We start from the raw sequence: 18,775 nt of genomic DNA, 5'->3' as shown, positions 1-18,775 counted from the left end.
TCCAGTGCTTGACAGCCCTCATGGTGAAAAAGTTTCTTATGTCCAGTCTGAACCTTTCTACTTTAAACTAGTTTGGACTAGGTGGTCTTTTAAAGGCGCCTTCCAACCAAAAGCATTCTGTGATTCTGTGAAATTAAGTCTAATTGCTTTGAACTATTTGTTAAGATGATTATGTGAACTGCAAGTTAAGATTGTTTTGTTTTCTTGTATCAGGAGTAACTTCGGAGGTCGTCGTATCATTACAGCAAACCTGTAGCTCTAGAAGGTATACCTGGTATCAAAAAGTTACCTGTTACTTTCTGAAACAATACTTTGTCACTTGTTTTTCCTCTATAGCTTGTTCTTCGCAAATGGTGTGAACTAATCCCTGGTGCAGAATTCAGATGCTTTGTCAAGGAAAACAAACTTATAGGTAAGGATTTTCTTAAAGATAAAATTATTAGGTGCAAGTTCTGAGGAGCTTCTCTAATCCCTTGAATCAGCACTAAAGATGAAGACAGTTCTTTCTTCACACACCTCATTTCTGGATTTTTTTTTTCCTTCTTTGTTCTGTAATTTAAAATGTGGCATGCCATGTTTCTCTTTCCACTGTATTTGAAAGCCTGATGACATAGCACGCTCAGTATTACAGCGGGAATATTTTTAATTCTAATTGCCAATTCAGAAACTTCACCCAAAGGCTGTTTTGCAAGTGATTCTTTTATATTGAGGAGCAAAGTGCATCATCTCCAACTTGCAGAATGAATACAGAGGAGTTGGGTATTATGCTGATAAAACGTGACCACATGTGGATATTCTATGTGGAAAGTTGAGGAGGTCAGAACATGTCCACAGGACTAAAAGGTGTCTGAGCTCGTATTATATTCAGTGTAGCTTAGTCAGAAAACCTGCCGATCTGTTACTCTGGTTCAAAGTCCGAAAAGTAAAGTGTTTGAAGCGACACTGAACAGCTGGGGTATCCACAGCATGCAGAGAGCTGGTGGGTGCATCGGGACACCCGTGATGGGTAGAGGACAGGCAGATTGTGCTACAACATGTATTTTAGGTAGCTCTAGGGTAACTTCAGCTGAGTTGTACTCCTCTGGATGTGTTGACTATTCTCTGCTGACTATAGCAGGAGCTTAGGCATCTAGTGCACACACAGGTTCTTGAATTGAGGGATTTCATTTCAGGGTAAATACTGTTCTGGAGTTTGAATTTGTTCTTGGTGTGGTCTGTCATGCAATCTTGAAAGATGAACAGAAATGTAAATAGCACAGGGCTGGTGCATATTTGTCCTTAACAAGATTGAATCATTCTGCCTAAATTTTTCTAATATATAGCAAAACTCTAATCCAGACTTTATAGGAAGGAAGGTGATTTTTTGCTTTGAAACAAAACCAAGTTTGCTCATTTTGTCTGTCTTATACTTACATATTCACAAGCACCGAGATGCATATATACAAGTGGTCTATCTAGGATTCCTTGTGATGATATGGAGGTGGAGGGATATTAGCTAGCTATCTAGTCCTCGTTGTTTCTTCTGGCTGCTTCTCAGCATGGTGACTCTGTGCTTGTTTTGGATGTGCTGTTTTGTACCTGTTAGGAGCTGCCAGCAATTTGTCTCTCCATCCTGTCCCAGCTCTGTGAATCATTAGGAACTGACTCCCTGTTCTTTGTTTCCTGATCTGGGTGTCCTGTGGAGCTGCACGTAGATGTTTTGGGATGTGCTAATCTAGGTGCTGTCAACACATACCATTGCCATAGCCCTTTTATTTGGCTGTTTCTTGTGGTGCTTCCACACTCCTCTTCCCCTTCTCTCTCCATTCATGCCAAGTGCAGGGTTTGTGACAGTTCTTTGTAACAGAGATTCTCCATTAAGCTGGTATTGCCTAATGGCTGCTGAAATAGCTTTTGCACGGGGGAAGTGCTGAATCCTGTCCTGTTAGGTGCTGCTGGAACACAACAACTGCCAGATACATGTATCACCGTAATAACCTCTAAAACATTTGAATGTAGATTTATTATGGAACATCTATCTAGTGATGTTTATTTTCAAATACCTCAAAGCGTTTGTACACTGGCTAATTAACCACTCTATATGTTTCATTACTGGGTTTTGAAACCTAGTAGATCTACCTGGATGGGGTTTTTTTAGCTAGTACTCCAGCTGCATTTCTGAAGACAGCTACAAGATTTTTCACAATATGTTCCCATGCCTGTCAGTCAAACTAAGGAGTGATACTTGCACAGTGTAGTGAATGTTTTTCCAGTTACACGTTTGTATCCCCTAAGATGCCACCATCTTTTGATTTTTTTTTTTTTTTGGTTTTTTTTTGTTTTTAGACCCAAGTTAAGCTTTGCAGTGGTATTAATAATTCAAAGTTTCACTGATATCCTAAACTTTGTATGAACTTTTTAAAAGAGCAAGTCTTTGCAGGTGGTCAGCATTGTCTTACAGTAAAACTTAATCTGTGTTTTGTGTAACATTAAAATAGCAAACTGCCATCATTAATACAGCTCTCTTGGGGGATTCTGGCTTTTTCTGCTGCTAAATAGTACGAGTTACTCATTCTGCAGTGATGAGGAAGGTCTTGGTTTGACATTTGTCCAGCTTATGTTGACACATCCTGTATGAGAACTTATGTCACTTAGGATGCATGCAAGTGTATAATCCTGTTGATGTCAACTTAAACTATTGTCATGTAGACAAACAAATGTCTGAAATGAAGAGCTTGTGATGTAGCTGGGATAGTTTATCTAATGTCAGATATGCAAAACAGCCTTTGAGGTGGGCAGATGGAAGAAATAAGGTACTAGACTGCATGCCATCTCGTTGATTTTAGGATTTAAGGTCTCACCTGTAGTGCCTTATCAAACAGGTCTGTGTTATTCCACGCTTAAAAAATTGGTTAAATGAGAATCTTTATGGTATGCTGGGATCTATCATCTTTGCTAATGTGCAATCTTAGCCCCTATCCCTTTCATTTCATATTTCCAAATTCTGGTCCCTACATCTGATGTGCAGAACAGAAAAGGTTTTTGACCAGAGTAACCAGGGGGAATAAAACTGAAAGGAAAAGGCAGGAATTGGAAACTTAAATGCAGGCAAAAGTTCCTTCTGGAATTCACTTAAAGTAGTCAAAGAGTGTACATATAAAATGAAGTTCACAAAATATAGGGCAGAACTGTTCAAGGAAGAGATTCCTAATGGAAGTGTTTTAAATATAAGAGAATAAAGCCAAACAATAAATCATTGGTAATGGTTGTAACTTGGGAGAACTCTGTCTTCTGAAATATAGATTATAACATGCTTATGTCTGATAACTGCATTTTGTCTGGTTGGGTTTTTTGCATTCCTAAAGCTCTTTATAATCAACTAAAATTATTGACAGGTATATCACAGAGGGACTACACTCAATACTACGATCATATCTCTAAGCAACATGAGGAGATCTGCAGATCAATACAGGAGTTTTTCAAGAAACACATACAGTATAAATTCTTGGATGAAGACTGTAAGTATCTTAAAGCTTCAGTTAGCAAGGGGAGCATGGGGGAGGGAAGGAGGATGTTTATGAAGGTTTTTAAATAGGTAGTGCACACCTAGTTCCAAAGACTTAAAGCCAGAAACCTCTTTGAAGTTCTTTTGCAGGGTGCTGGGAGATTGGACACTGAAACAGCTTGCAGGGCAAACGCCACCGAAATGAGACCTGAGCTTGTCCCCCCTTGCTCTTGCTGGCTCGTTTCCTCCACAGCACACCGAGTTGCACTGTGCTATGTTCCAGTTTACTGCTGGAGATTAGCGGAAGAACGGGTACTTCTAAAAAAATAATGGCATTCTCAATATTTTAAGCCTGTGGTTATGCATCTCTCTCTTCACAGCTATTGCTTTCACAGGGCTTGATTCTTTTTAATTTGGGACAGTCTTACAGCTGTTGTGGCTAGAGCATGCAGAGCAATGTCATTTTTGAACAACTGTAAAACTGGGAACAAAAAGCCCTGAAGGAATAGGCTGGAGCTTTCCAGGAAAACACAGTGTGTGAGTGAAAGATCCCTTCAGAAGGCATAATAACTTTTTTTTTTTTTTTTAATAAGGCTTCTTCCACTTATACTTACTTTTAATGAAGAAAAATTCTAAACCTGAGAAGTGAGGAGGTCGGGAATGCTTAACAAAAGGCATTCAGTAGTAAGAAGAATACTTGTTTATAAAGATGTCAGATGTTTGCTGCTGAATTATTGATGTATTGAAGTATTTCTTGAAGAAAGGATTTGTAAGTTTCTTTTCAAGAAATTGTCGTCATTGCTCCTAGAATATTGATGCACAGCAGTTTAGCTGCTGAAACTTTTGAATAAAGGCCATGATAGTTGATACACCTAGGCAGCCCAAGTACATTGCTTGGTTCTTTAAATATGGAGTCCTTTGTAAATCTTACTGGAGATACTTTCCTGACGTGGTTGAGTGAGAACTGAACAGTGTTCAGTGGTGATGGATGATCAGGAGTGGTGAAAAATATGATCAAGGAACTTAAATTGGGTTTGATGTCAGCCAAACTTCAGTTTAGTAAAATACATAAGAATTGTATATCAGTTGTATTGTCTTTATATAAAGCTTTGAATACTCAATCTTTAGGTAAGTTTTGAACATGGTTAATTATTTTGCTGAGCCACCAGAGGAGTCAAATAGACCTGTCCTTTCTGACTTTCTGAAAAAGATACCTTCTAATGCCCTTCTCTATTATATTAAAATCCTTAATTTGACTCTGCAGGGTTCCTTTGTTTCAGTCCAGAGAATTTCTCAAGGACCACTGCTTGGAGAAGACTAGTAGTCTGGAAATCAGTATACTAATTTAATAGGTCCATAGCCCTAATGTTTTGAAGTAAGATCAGTCATATAGATCTGACATTCTGTCATCTGATCACTGTCTTTTAATTTTCCTCTGAGTTCCAATGTAATTTTAGCTAGTATATAATCAACTGATAGATAAGAATTCAGGGCGCTATTTTTGGAAATTGATGCCTAGATTTAGGCTCTGGAACTGCTGTCTGGTGAACTGAAAGCTCTGAAGTGTCGCCTTATGTAAAGGACATAAAACTATGCCATCTGAGTTACCTTCTGGGAAAAGGAGGTTTCAGGGTGACCTTCTGGGATGAAGGTTTGTTAGCCTTTTGTTCTTAGGCACTAAATGCTGGTGACATGTCCATCTGCAGGGAAATGCCATGCAGAAAATGTTTTCTCATTGATTTACCACCCTTCGTTCTTCTCCTGTCATATCCCTTGATCCACTGTCTGGTAGCATATGTGTTGTTAAAAATAAAAATCTGGCCTTGCTTGTTTGTTTGCTTTTAAAAGGAAAGGTATTAGAGCTTTTTTTCTGACTTCTTGTTTCAATGGGGATTTTGATGCTGTTTGCTCTGCTTTTTCCAGTTGGTCTGGTAGCATCTCCAGATGGAAGAGTTGAGTCAGAGCAGCTGAAGCATTGCAGAGTAAGAGCAGTAGGATAACAGATGGGTGAATGCTTTATAAATACTTCTAAATGATGTTAGAACCTTCTAAGTACCTTTCGTAAGAGCCCAGTAAGAACAGCGTTCCGGAGGTATTAATGCTTACTGTAGAGTCAAGCCTTGGCTTACCCTCCATTTGGAGCAACTGCTGGTAAAGTTTTACTAGAGTCTTGCCAGCACGTGACACTCCTGCTCTGAGGTGGTCCCTAAGAAGAGAGAACAGTTCAGGTTTCCTTCTCTCTTCAGTGTTTGTGAGTGTCCTGAGCTAGTCACCAATGTGCAGTCAGTCTTTACGGGGATGGAAATCCCGCTAAATGCTGTTCGCCTTGATGATTGCCACACACTTGCTTTAAGCTGACAGGCATCATTTTGTAATAAAGCTCAGATGCAAGTTTTCCATTAATGAAACATGATTAATGAGAGTACACAGTACAGGCAACAAGTTCAGTTGAACATCTGGAGAAGAAATGTAGGGTTGCTGGGCTCCTCTTTGTATGGATGACTTACTTAGCTTATCTTCTCGAGAAAATGTAGCACTTAATTCCGGAGTGACATTTTAAATTGACGTAACTGAGCTTCTGCAAAAAGCGGTTACGTGACTGGCTTTGGTGCTGCTGAGTTGTGGTTTTGCCCACCAGCTTCACATGAAATAATAGATTAGGCTGCTGAGTAGCTTTACATGCCTGAACATGACCAATGAACATCCCTGTTACTGATGGGCAGCTTCCTGAGTAGCTGCAGAGGCTCAAGTGTTCTTCAGTCATATCCTGAGTTTAGTTTATCCCACATGTATTGGGAAATCTCTTAGCTGGAATATTCCCTTCCTTATTAGTGAAGGAAGTGACAATACAGCATTTGTCTGAGGTTTTTCTAAATCTGGCTTTTCTTTTTCTTTCTTTCTGCTAAACTGGTACAACTTCTGCATGTAGTCACGCTTGAATGCTTATCTGTTGATTTCCCTTGCTGAATAGAAAGACAAAGATTCGTTTAACCAGACAGAACAGAAGCTAATAGGGAGATGCATGTACAAAGGTTCACGCTTAATTAAGCCAAGGGGAGGGAAAACAATGGAGCTGTGCAAATCAGCTCTGCTTCAGTCACCGAGTAGCAAAGGGTCTGTTTGAAAGAGTTGTTGATAATCAGTAGGTGTGCTGTATCTGCTGTGGGTTGCAGTAACACAGCCATTTCACTGCCACCTCCTCCTCAGCACGCTGACCCCTTTGTTCCTGCAACCTGTTTGTCTTGTTATCTGCTGAAGCCCTAATCTCCGTCAAGCAGGAACTTTCTCTTACTAAATGTTTGTGCAGTGTTGAGCACAGTGGAGTCTTGATCCTTCCTTGAAATTTCTCTGTTCTGCTCTAAAGCAAACAGCAGTAATGTCGCTGAGCGTTTATCAAATGTTCTTCATTGGGGGAAAATTCAACAGAAGACACCAGCATTATTTGGAAAAACCTGGCAGCCTGTCTCTCAGTGCATTAACAGTAGTTCTTGAAATGTTTCAACTCCCTCTTGGAAACGAACCTAATTCTGGCTTCCAGTTCTTTAGACATACGACTTTGCAGATTGTGCTGTGTACAGCAGTATCTATTCAGATTTAGACATCTTCTGTGAAACTATAAATCTTTTAAGATTAACACTTTTTTTTTTTTCTCCTTTTCAGTTGTTTTTGATGTGTACAGAGACAGCAGGGTAAGTGAACAATAGTCTGTATATAATTGTTTGTTCTGTGGAAACTCTTCCTGAAATGCTAGAGATGAAACAAATAATACCTTCATCTTCCTAGAAATGATCCTAGCAAAAAAAACCCCGAACAAAACAAACTATTACTTGATGTTATCATTGTGTTCCCCAGGTCTTTTTCTGTGTTAGACACTTTCTACAGTAGGAGAACAATAGGATTAGGGGTGTAAATATGTCTGTGCCAGTGATGTAATTATTTAGTAAATATCTTCCAGAGAAATAGTCTGGTTTTAAAGCGCTTAACTTTGGCTTCAGCTGGAATTCTGTCAGTTCTGTGAATTTACTGGAGGCAATTTAGTTTTCATTGTGACATGGAGAGTCTTTGCTGAAATAATTTAGAATAGACTAGAATGTTTCAGTTGGAAGGGACCTACAATGATCACCTAGTCCAACTGCCTGACCATTCAGGGCTGACCAAAAATTAAAGCGTGTTATTGAGGGCATTGTCCAAATACCTCTTAAACACCAACATGCTTGGGGCATTTTCTGTTAAGTACTTAATCAGTATCATGCAATGTTACTGAATTGTTTTAGCAAAGCACTACCTGTTGCTAAGGTTCCTTCTGCATAGTGCTTACTCTGGGTCCTTTTGACAGAAATATATCTGAACACTCAGGCAGAATGGCTGTGACTTTCCAAAAAATATTTTGGGTGATATTTTGCTCACTAAAAACATCTGTGATGTTTTTCCCTATAGCATCTGAACTCGTCAAAACTAATCATCAATATTTCTTCAGATTATCCATGTGAGGTTGGAAAATGATAAATTGTACTTCCTGTATGGAAGTCTAGGGTATGAAGGGATAGTTGTCAAAAGAGTGTATGAATGTGGTGTGGCCGGTTTGTGCCAGATGGAAGCTAATTTTTTCTTTTCAAACGGTTCCGGCTGTGGTTCTGAGCAATCGGCAGATCAGAACCCTGAACATCCAGATAGTGAGGGATTGGGGAGAAATGTCCCATCTGAAGGGCAGGTGCCAGTATCAGAGTTAGTCACCTTGACCTCTCCTAGTGTCGGTGGAGAGAAGTAGGAGAGATGAATTGTGCTTGAAAGGCACACGTGTTTGTTTTAAAAGCACACAACCAGAAATGCATTATGTAGCTTAAATCTCAAAAGTTGATCTTGGGAATGACAGCTGATTTGGGAAATCACATTAGTGCATGAGAAGTAGGTCTTTGGTTTAGCTTAATTTTTTTTTTTTCCAAATTCTAAACCAGAAATGCAAAAAAAAAAAGGCTATATGCTTTTGCTATATACGTTTATGAGTCTGACTGACTTGTTCACAGTTATGGGATTGGAGAAGGTCTTTATTTGAGTTGAGTTGGGACTGTTTGTAGTAAGTCCTGACTCTGAATGTTGCTCAAGTATTTTGTAATTGTATAATAGTAAATCATGCCATAGTTTGCAAAGCAGAAACTAAACAGGAATGTGTGTCATGTGGAAAACAACTGTTGTACTGTTACTCAGCGCAACTTTTAATGTAGGTACCTTAATTAGGCTATGGGTAAAACCAGCCATGCTGAATGGTAATGAAAATTATCTGGGTTCAGATCATCAGACTTCAGGATGCTGTAAGGCAAAATGAGGAACAACACTTCAGCATTGAACCAGGCTCTGCCACTGGGTACTCTGCCTCACAGCTGAGGCATGAAGACAGATTACTGAACTAAAAGGTTTCAGCCTGTGTGATCTCAAATGAGCAGTGTTTCTTCACCTGTCAAGATAAAATACATCTGTTTGTAGATATCTCTCCCGTGCCTTCTACCCTGAGGACTTGTAAACTGCCAGATAGTGCTTTGTGTGTCAGATCCTCCTCCTTTCGCACATACTTTTGTGGTTTGCAACTGTATTATTCATCGCTCCCGTTCTATGTGAGTTATAGGCAGCAAAAGAATATTGAGTGCTGCCGAGTGTGATTAATTTCCAGAGCCCATGCTCCTCCTCAGGCTGGTTGCACAGCAACCTCACCTACAGAATGAGAGAACTGTCCAGTGTCTGCTTATTTTAAATTCTTTCAACTCTAAATATTCACTTTGGAGAAGCTTATTCTTGGATGTGGTTGAGAATGAGAGGAACCCCCTCCCCGTGCTTGCTTTAGCTACTCGAGAGACCTTATGGAGTAGGCTGCCGCAGGTCCTGCTCGTTGGGTTGGAGGGTGGCATAGAAACAACGGAGGCCTGGTTCAGAACCAGCTTTTATGTGTCTGCCTTTCCTGTTGGCTCTCTTCACCGAGCTCGTCTGAGCTCATGCCTGACTTTGCAGACAAGTCATCTTTTAAGGAAGAAGCGCTGCAGTCTTCCAAGCTGGGTGACCTGGAGCCCTAGTCCTGAAGAGGTTCTGTTGCAGGACTAGTAGCCTGTTTTCATTTGGATCCATCTTTTTTTTTTTTTTTTCTTGCTGCTAGTGGTTCACAATTGCTGTGCAACAGCTGACAAGCCTGAGAATCAGCTCTGCTGTTGCTCTTTGCCTGTCTCCCAGGTGTTAACAACTTGTAACCGTGTTCAAGACAAGTCACTGTGGTAAGACAAAGAAATGCAGTGAGTGGATCCAAACCACCGCTAGCTCACAGCTAGCTCTTGGTGCAAACTAGTGCCTGTGTCTCTGCCTGGTGAGCCTTGTCACTGTGTGTGAAGGTGCAGCTGGTTAGGGAGATGTAACAGTTCAGTTTGCATTTTATCTATCTTTTAACTTCCTTTAAACAGTCTTTGTCATAGGCACTTCCTTTCAGCAGCATGTTGCTTAATGGTTTAGTAAAACAAAGCATGAAGCTGACAGGATCTGGTAAATCTATTGGTTCCTGTTACAGAATGAGAAAAAAAAAAAATCCTATGTAATACAGTTTGGGTTTGTTGGGTTTTTTTTTTTTCCCTTCCAGATATGCACAACTTTGCTTTCCTGGCTTGTGCATATCTGTGCTCTCATGTGACAAAGATTGCCAATACTAGAAGATGGCAGATAAATAGCTTTACTACTGCTCTTTAGATACACAGTGCAAGTCATCTGAAACTACATTTAAATCATGACATTGCATGTAAGACTTGAAAGAGTGTTTAATCTTAAGAAAAGACAGTTTGGTTACTGACCCAGAGTTATATACACTCCCTTTAAAGAGCTCTGAAAAGGGATATTTAGGGGTTTTTGCTACTTCTCATCAATCTGCAACTACCAAAACTCCGTACAGATTTAAGACCATCTTAAGGAAACCATCTCAGTTCCTGTTGTAGACGGTGTACTGCTGTCTGCAGGGAGGGAGAACTACTGCTAGGTGCTCACAAAAACCAGTGTCACTCTCAGTAGCCTCAGAACAGATGTTCAGTTTTTTCCAGGGTACATTTCTTCTCTAGAGAAGTGATCTTGAGTTCCAATGAAAAGCTGAGTTTCATGTGTTTGGGGTGAGGAGGAGTCTCTGTGAAAGCCTTTCATAGGGAAGTCCTTTGTTGAGTGTAAACATTTCTGATTCAAGGAAAGATTCTCTGAACTGCTGGACGAACTTTTTCAGCCATTGCTTCTGTCTGTGATTAAATTGGTTCATTACCCAGCTTTTTCTGGTGTGGTAGAATGAATCTAAAATTACAGATTCCTCCTCCTGCTGCCTTGGAGCTAACAAGATGTCCCCATTAGCAAAAGTAAAACATCTCTTATAATGAGAATTTGTGACTGCCTTTTGAAGAGGGATGGAGGTGGAAAATGCCCCTGTTCGCTCTCGGCACCGATGATGTCAGTATCAGTGCAGAGGTGTTGCAACTTAGCCATACATATTTGCGCTTCTTCACCCTTCTGAAACAAGTAAGAAACCACTCCGGGCTGTGTCCCTGCAGGTCACAGTTGCTTTTGTAGCCATCTGGTTTCACTACTGCTGTTGTGGTGCGTTGGCTTCTTCAGATCTGCTAGGCGAGAGCTGTACCTCGTGGATCTGCCCTGAGAGAAAGCCTGTGTGCAACCACACTCACCAGCCGGGGTGCTGGCTCCGTTCCAGTTTACAAGTAATATCACTGGTTTCATCTGTGCTGGGACTCCCCCCCATCTGCATGAGTAACTCGCTACGGATGATAACAGACCAGGCAGAGCATTTCTGCTCTCTATTGTATGGGTTTCCGTGCGTTTCCTATGCTATAGTGCGTTAGTGCCTGTGGGGGTGCCTTAGGTAGTGTGGGTGGGAGAGGAAGTCTCCACGTTACTCTGACTGAAGGCTTCAAAAGTATCTTTGTGAGTTGGAAACCAGATGGCTGTGGTGTAAATCATTGAAGAGACTTGCTGTTTGTATCGAGATGGGGAAGATCTTTTAAAGAAAAAAGATCCTTCAGGAATGAGGGAAAGAAAGAGAAAGCAAAATAAGTTTTTAGCTACGTAATCTTCAGGTTTGTTTTCCAATTCCAGTTGATCTTCAATAAACACAATAAAACCTTTTGGTCCTGCTTGTGTTACAGCAACCTTATTCTTTCCGTATTTGATGGATCTGGTTTATTCCAGATGTAATACTTATTTTGCAAATTCTTACTAGCAGTTGTAGTCATATTTCATTATAATTTATTATATATTTTTTCTTAAATTAGAATAGATGGCACTTTCTTGGGTAAGAAAAGATGGCCCTGTGCTGAGGGTTGTATCTTGAGATGACTTGAGGAACGCAAACTATTTCTTGCTCCCCTGCAGACGTCTCTGTTGCCTTTTAGTATGCCGTGTTAGTCTCTCTGCTTTCATTTTTCAGCTGTGAAACAGGCGTGCTGTTGTGCATACTACCAGACCTGCTTGGAGCACAAATGTGTTAAAGATGAGGCAGGAGAAACTAGTCTGGACTACTAGTAATGGCTATATTAAAAACGCCTATAAGTTATTCTTTATTTATCTATATTTGTACAGCACCTTTCAGCTTTCATGATCTCCACGTGCATTTTGCAGACCCTGCTGTGTATTTTTAGAGTCCGTTCTGAGGTCAAGAACAGCAGTTCTTGTAGACTGCTGGATGTACAGCAGTGCTGAGGTGGCTTTTGACGGAAAGCAAAATCGCTGTTTTGGTGGGGTTTTTAGTTTGGGTTGGTTTTGTGGGTTTTTTTTTATTTGGTTGGTTGGTTTGGTTTTGGTTTTTTTTTTTTGTGTGTGGTGGGGTTTTTTTGTTGTTTTTTCCGTTCCTTGTTCATGATGCCTGGGGATCTTGGACCATGGACATTAGACAGAACTTCTGTGGTTATCTGAAATCACCTCGCATAGAAGTGAATTCAGTTTGTTTGATCTCTGTCTGATCTTCTGTTTAAAAAACAATAAATAAAATAGTCAGTCATAGCTTGCTGTGCTTTAAAACTGTGTCTAATGTAAGGGAAGTTAGGATGTTTTAAGTGCTTAAGGTGATTTCAATTTTGACATCATTTTATCTAAAGACCAAGCATTTTACAATAATATGTGTGTATTCTGCTTTTTTTTCTTTTCTTTTTTTTTTTTTTTTAATTCTTCTATTGTTCTATTGCAGGGTAAAATTTGGTTAATAGATTTTAACCCATTTGGTGAAGTAACAGACTCCTTGCTGTTTACGTGGGAAGAACTGACCTCTGGGAAAAACTTGAAAGGGGACCAGGGTGAAGGGGAAGCAACAGAACAGGTACAGCCCTGTGGTGAGGCAGGCTGGCTAACAAATCCAACAGGCTTTTTTTTTTTTTTTTGCCTGTCTTTATTTATTGTAATCCAATTGTGATGTCCTTAACTCACGAGATGTAAGCTCTTTGTAAGTAGAATCTACCTTATTAGACAGTAGTTAATGTCAAGAAATATTGCATGCTAGTTTTAGGTGCCTGCAAGGGAATTTTTTGTTCACAGTCCAAGCCCATATTGCAGCTTTGACCACACTGCGAAAAAGATGCCCTGAAACTTGCTTTTGTGCAGTTTTGATGCGCTCTATTAAATGCCTTTCAAAATCTGTTACTTTTCTATATAATCACTTAGTTCTGCTTTTTTCCTGATATCTGCCATACAGTTTCCCAGAGCTCCAGATTTATGTTTATGAGGAGGCAAAAAGAAGCTTAACTTGTGTCTCTCCCTCATACGGAATACCCTCAGGGAAGCCTTGCCCTCTGGTTGAACTCCCTGGACCTGCAGAGCAGGGCTCCTCTATCCCTCTTCCAAGCTGCGTTGCCTCCATAAAAACAAATAACTTCCTGTTAATGCAGAGAGGCAGGAATAGTCTTGTTTGCACTCCAGCTTTTTTTCTGACTGCGTGCTTGAGAGCACATCCTCGTATCTTGATGAGTCCTTAGACAGCTGGACAGAAGATAACAAGAAGCATGTTACTTGATACTGGGAAACACTGGGTAGTTGTCTGAGAAGAGATGGCTAGTCAGATAGCGTGGGCTTTTCTTTGTTTTCTAGCTGTTACACTGCGATAGAGGTAACTGAAATGACATGCTTCATTGAGCTGATTTTAACATTTGAGCTTTGCTTTAGTTCTGTCGCCGTTCTCCTAACACATTGAAAGGGAAATACACCACTCTGCAGGATATCATTCATGCTGTTTTCTTAGTCTCACCGTGTGGCTATTGCTGTATGAAAACCCATTCAATGAACCTTCCTGCTGAAAGCTGTGACTCCTTTGTTAAAACACGCTCCCAATTCTTGAGCAGTCCATGGAACACCTGAATTTTGTTTTGAGGATTTCTTTTTTCTCAGTGCCAGATACTTTATACAGTTTTCTCCAGTGTAACACTGGATGAAAAGTAGAATGACTTGTCTTCATGGTTCAGCTTACATCTGATCACAGAATCTGGTGTGAAGTTACTCAACTTTTGTCTTTGAAATGAAGCTGCTTGTTGCCATACAGTGGGCAGTTACATTGCATGTCAGTAAGTTGAACTGAAAATTATATCAAGTTACCCAAAACCTGTTGCTATGTTTTGGCATTCAGAGAGATTTTTTGGATATTTTGTAGAGACGTTTTTTCCTTCAGTAAGTACATTGGTTGGAAAGTTTAGATCATGATCTCAGTCAGGTTATATTTGCAAACGTGGTTTAAACAAGGAAGTTGTGAAGACAAGTTTAGGGATTCTGTCATAAACATTTTCTTTATCCACATACTTACGTAGATATTATTGCCCGAGGTTTATTATAGCTCCATTATTACAGCACTGTTATAAGTGTATATATATTAAATGCATTAATAATTGGTACTCTATAGAAACTTTAAAGCGAGGGAATGAATGCCTTTATTTGACTGTTATTAACGTTTTGACTTTTGCTTTTAAGTGGGCAGAGTTTTTAATAAGGAAGCTACAATTTTTAGAAAGCGCAGGTTTAGTTGAATGAATGTCAAATGATCTCATTGGCAAAGTGACTCAGACAACCTCATGGAGGAGTTCAAGAAACTTGGCTAGCTTTATTCATGTACACTGCTCTTGTCTTATCCAATGTCTTTTCCAAAGGACTGTCCCGTTTTCCGTTGTACAAACAGTAAAGTTACCGTCCAGCCTAGTCCGTACCTGAGTTACCGACTGCCGAAGGATTTTGTGGACCTTTCTACAGGAGAGGATGTTCACAAATTGATTGACTTTCTTAAACTGGTAAGAAGGAGTGAAAAAAATTTCTGACCCTCCATCTTTGTGAAATGGCAACATCAAAGTGCCTGGAATTGTGCTTTTGTAATTAACATAGGTTACATAATTACAGAAAAAAGTAATGTATGGAGCCATCATACAGTGTATTGTTGGGCTGAACTTTTTAAGTGCTGAGGAGCAAGCTTTCATGCTAATCTCATTTCAGTTAATTAATTTTGTCTTTATAGGAAGCAATGAGTGTTGTTTGGCAAATCTTACTGAAGGTCCTAGCTGTTTTCTTTCTTTTTTAAATGTAAATACTAATGTAGTATAAATGGAAATGTGGTTTTTGAGTGGCTGAAGCCAGTGCTTTTAGGAACTACTTTAAAGGTTAGAAGATCAATATATTAGGAAAAAAACTTAAATACTTGTTCCTTTTTCAATGCAATTTCTTTGCTCCTTTGATGAATAGCAGCATGAAAACATGACACCTTTGTAAGCTGGGGAAGGGAGGGCAGGTTGCCTTATTGACCGCTGACTTCTGCGACCATCATGTTTTCTGGTTCTTGTATATTCTGTTGGTTAATGTATGGGATGAATCTCGTTCTTTACTGGAAATGAAATCCTATAGTTTGGGGTGGGGGAGAGGGTTGATATTGCTGTTCCATTATCTCTCACCGTTCAAAAATGGCTTAGAATTGCAGTCATGGTCTAATATCCATTGTATCTGGAATCACTTGTCGTGATTTATTAGTGCTCTTACTTCAGATAACTGTGTCCTAACATTGTGAACTCTCCTGTTCCGTTGACAGAAAAGAAATCATCAAGATGATGACTGAGGTATCAAGAAGCATTACATTGAATTACAAGCAAGAAATGAGGCAGAAGCTGTATTTAACGTAACTATTAAGCTATCGATTTAAAGAAAACCTGCTTTTTATAGTCAGTGAAAGAACTGAAGATCTGTTCATCCTGCGTGTTGGTTTATATAAAAATGTAGAAAAGCTTTTTCAGGGAAACATGGAAGGTCAGGGTGAGTTCTCACTGGGTTCCGGGTTAAATGCAATTAAACCGTGGTGCAAGCAAGCAACAGTCTGAATGCAGCTGAACGACTGCTTCCCATCTCATAATGTGAAGATGGATGCCGTTGAAGTATGCCGTCGGACTCTTCAGTGATAAATATGACAACACTTAATGCTTGTGCAGTTAAAACATCAAGCATTCTCTGAATTTAGGCACAGTCTTGCTTAAATATAGTATAGGCACAAGGAAAGAAAGGAATGTACGTTTTCTTCTGTAGTAACTTTGTAAAATTGTAAATTGACTTTCTTTTGGGAGCACTTCTCATCCTTTATGTAAAAAGAGAAAAGAAAAAAAAAAGCGGAGAAGGGATTTTTTTTTTCTTTGCTATGAGGGCTGATACTTCATCTCTGAGAACAGCTGTAGCTATAGGAGACTACTTAAGGTTTGAAGACTTTGTATGTCAGGAATTTGAAATTCTGAATGCATTTCAAGTAAAGTAACATTTTCACAGTAGCTAAAGCTATGAAATTTTTTAAACTTCACCAAATTTCATTTCATTTTCATAGTAAAGCTTTCTTGAAACTTATTTTTTAACATGATTCATACTAAACGTCATCTGTGGCTTTAATATAAGAAGTTAAACATAACATCAGCCTGTAATTTTGTATGTGGACTCAGTCTTGTTTCTTTTGTATCACATCTCTGAGTTTCTTAAGAAAATTATTACTCTTTCAGCGCTGAAAATAGTGTGTTCATTTGGTGGTACTCTTTTTTTTTTTTTTTTTTTTGCGTATAAAAGGCAGCTTGGCTAAATTTGGGGAACCAGAAGCTCTTGTTGCCGATTGCTCTTTGTTGCCGATTGCTCTTATTTGAGACGTGGGGAGAGGACAGTTTCAGACAAAGAACCAGCTAGCTTTTGGATTTAGGCCTTTGCGTGGCATCAGTAATTTGTTAACAGTGTGTACAGTTCCTGTGGAAATGAAAGGACGTTTGGAGGTGCTCGTAGCCCCTGGAAATTGGTTCCTAGTTCAAACCAGTTCTGTGATACTTTGTGTGTGTATATAAAGCTGTTCATGTTTCTTTGCCTTACTTTTGCTGTCAAATTGATAGTGTTCGGTTGCAATCTGCTCTTAGATGTTAAATCTGAGCTTAGATGTTCAATTATCATTTACAGTCTTTATTTAGTTTCAATTTTGAATGAGTACTTACTCTAGTTAAAGATTATGCAGGTTAAGAATCCAGTTCTACCAAATACATTGATGAAACATCACTGGAGTCTGAGAGTACAAGATCTGCCCTACCCTTGAAGCAATAGAATCTCCTTCTCAATAGTTTTTTTTGTACACAGATTAGATGATCATTAACTCAGGGCTGGGCTATACCTAATTCTGCTGTACTGCAGGACTGTGGATGAGTTTTTCTCACCCTTATCACAGGGATTATTTGAGTATAAATGCCTCTAAATCAGGTAGGAGCTTCAAAACATAAAAATCAACAAAGCATTCCTTTTTCTTTTCAAGTTTCTACCCTTAGCTTAAACTATCATGATGATCTAACCACGCTTCCTTTGCGCAGATAACGCCCTGGAATTTCCAGCAGATTCATAAATGCTTCTGAACCAGAGGTTATTGTCTTTAAAAAATACCGACTCTTGGTTCAGAGCTGTAAGACAGTTTCCTGCAACATTGTTGTGGGCTCCACTGATTAATTTACCGTTAGCACAGCTTTCTGTGCTGGATATTCCCCAGAACATATATGGTGTCAGGACCAGTTGGATGGAACCCTGTGCACTCAAGAGTGTCCCTTTAGGTGAGCAGGCTGGAGCGGCAGCCTTTTAACAGTCCTTTGCTTCCTGACGTTGTTATTTATCCTGAAAATGGCATCACCAAGTGAACTGACCACAACCAGTGCAGAGCTCTTAGACTTGCCGGCAGCTTTCATATGTCTGCAAGAACTGCAGTCTCCTGTGGGTGCTCTGCCGGTACGGGTGAGCTCTTCTAGGACAAGTTGCAGTGGAACTGGGCACTGGCCCAGCACCTGGCTCCCTAAACGGCTTCGCTTGGTGCTAGCCTGTCCTCTAGCTAAAGGACCACCATAATGACATGCTGTGCTGTTCCCGTCTCCTACCCAGTGCTCTCTGGCACTACCCCTCCACCCCTCATCAGTTTCAGCAGCTGTTTAATGTACTCAAAGACTTCTCTTTATAGTCCTGTGCTAGGCATAATTAGAATTAAAGTTTGTTTTCCTCCCTTATGATTTGCTAACAGATGACCAGTCTCAATTAATGGACTGCTCAGCCAAGCTATCGAACACTGGTAACTAACATTATTTCAGAGGTGCAGGAACTTACGTGGCTTCCCTTGGGCTTAGTCTTAATGAGGAACCGCAAAAGGTAGCAGAGCAAAAATACTAGTCCCATGTTCAGGTCCTGATACAAAGAGTCTCCACTATAAAAAATCTGTTCTAAATAATCAGATTCCTCAAAATATCATACAGTTCAAATACGTGCTTTGTATCTACTTTGCTTCTTTCTCCAACTTCAGGTAACCGGATGTTAAATTTCTTTTGTCGGCTAGATTAAAGATTCCTCTTCTAAAAGAATTTACTTCCCATATGACCTTTTGATCTGCAAGGATAATTAACAAACATATTCCTCTTGGGGAGGTGAGGAAGCTAATGTTGATACATTAAAAATGCTTCAGATCACTTTTAGACTGAATAGTATATGACACTTTTAATTCTGTTTCAGGTCACCCTAAAATCAGTTTCTGCCTCTAGCCGTCCTACAGAAGTTTGAAAATACAAAATTCCAATTGGTCAGGTCCTTGTTCGTGTGATTCGATGATACGATCACTATTTGCTGAGTAAGGGCTAACTATATATGCTTAAAACATTATCTGAAGATACCTGTAATCTCAGCTGGAGGACAAACGAGAAGTTTGAGAGGGAGGTAGCATGCAGTCTGTTTTATACAGATATATGCTCGCCAAACCCTTGAGAAGTCCGGCTATGTGTA

At 39.7% G+C, this 18,775-nt stretch overlaps 1 protein-coding gene across 1 annotated transcript in view; it reads left to right on the top strand.

Moving 5' to 3' along the window:
• Positions 1 to 16,406, top strand: part of CDC123 (cell division cycle 123) — a 34,113-nt gene extending 17,707 nt beyond the window's left edge. The window contains exons 8-13 of the mRNA XM_086474707.1: positions 337 to 412; positions 3,375 to 3,497; positions 7,145 to 7,173; positions 12,687 to 12,815; positions 14,626 to 14,763; positions 15,549 to 16,406. Coding sequence (XP_086330833.1) covers positions 337 to 412; positions 3,375 to 3,497; positions 7,145 to 7,173; positions 12,687 to 12,815; positions 14,626 to 14,763; positions 15,549 to 15,575 — 522 coding nt within the window. The 3' untranslated portion in view covers positions 15,576 to 16,406. The remainder of the gene's footprint in view (positions 1 to 336; positions 413 to 3,374; positions 3,498 to 7,144; positions 7,174 to 12,686; positions 12,816 to 14,625; positions 14,764 to 15,548) is intronic.
• Positions 16,407 to 18,775: the final 2,369 nt, after the last annotated feature.

Source organism: Leptosomus discolor, chromosome 1 (assembly GCF_034619465.1).
Source record: "Leptosomus discolor isolate bLepDis1 chromosome 1, bLepDis1.hap2, whole genome shotgun sequence".
NCBI classification, from domain to species: Eukaryota; Metazoa; Chordata; class Aves; order Leptosomiformes; family Leptosomidae; genus Leptosomus; species Leptosomus discolor.
The sequence above is the reverse complement of the archived record's forward strand: the minus strand, read 5'-3'. Positions and strand labels throughout refer to the sequence as shown.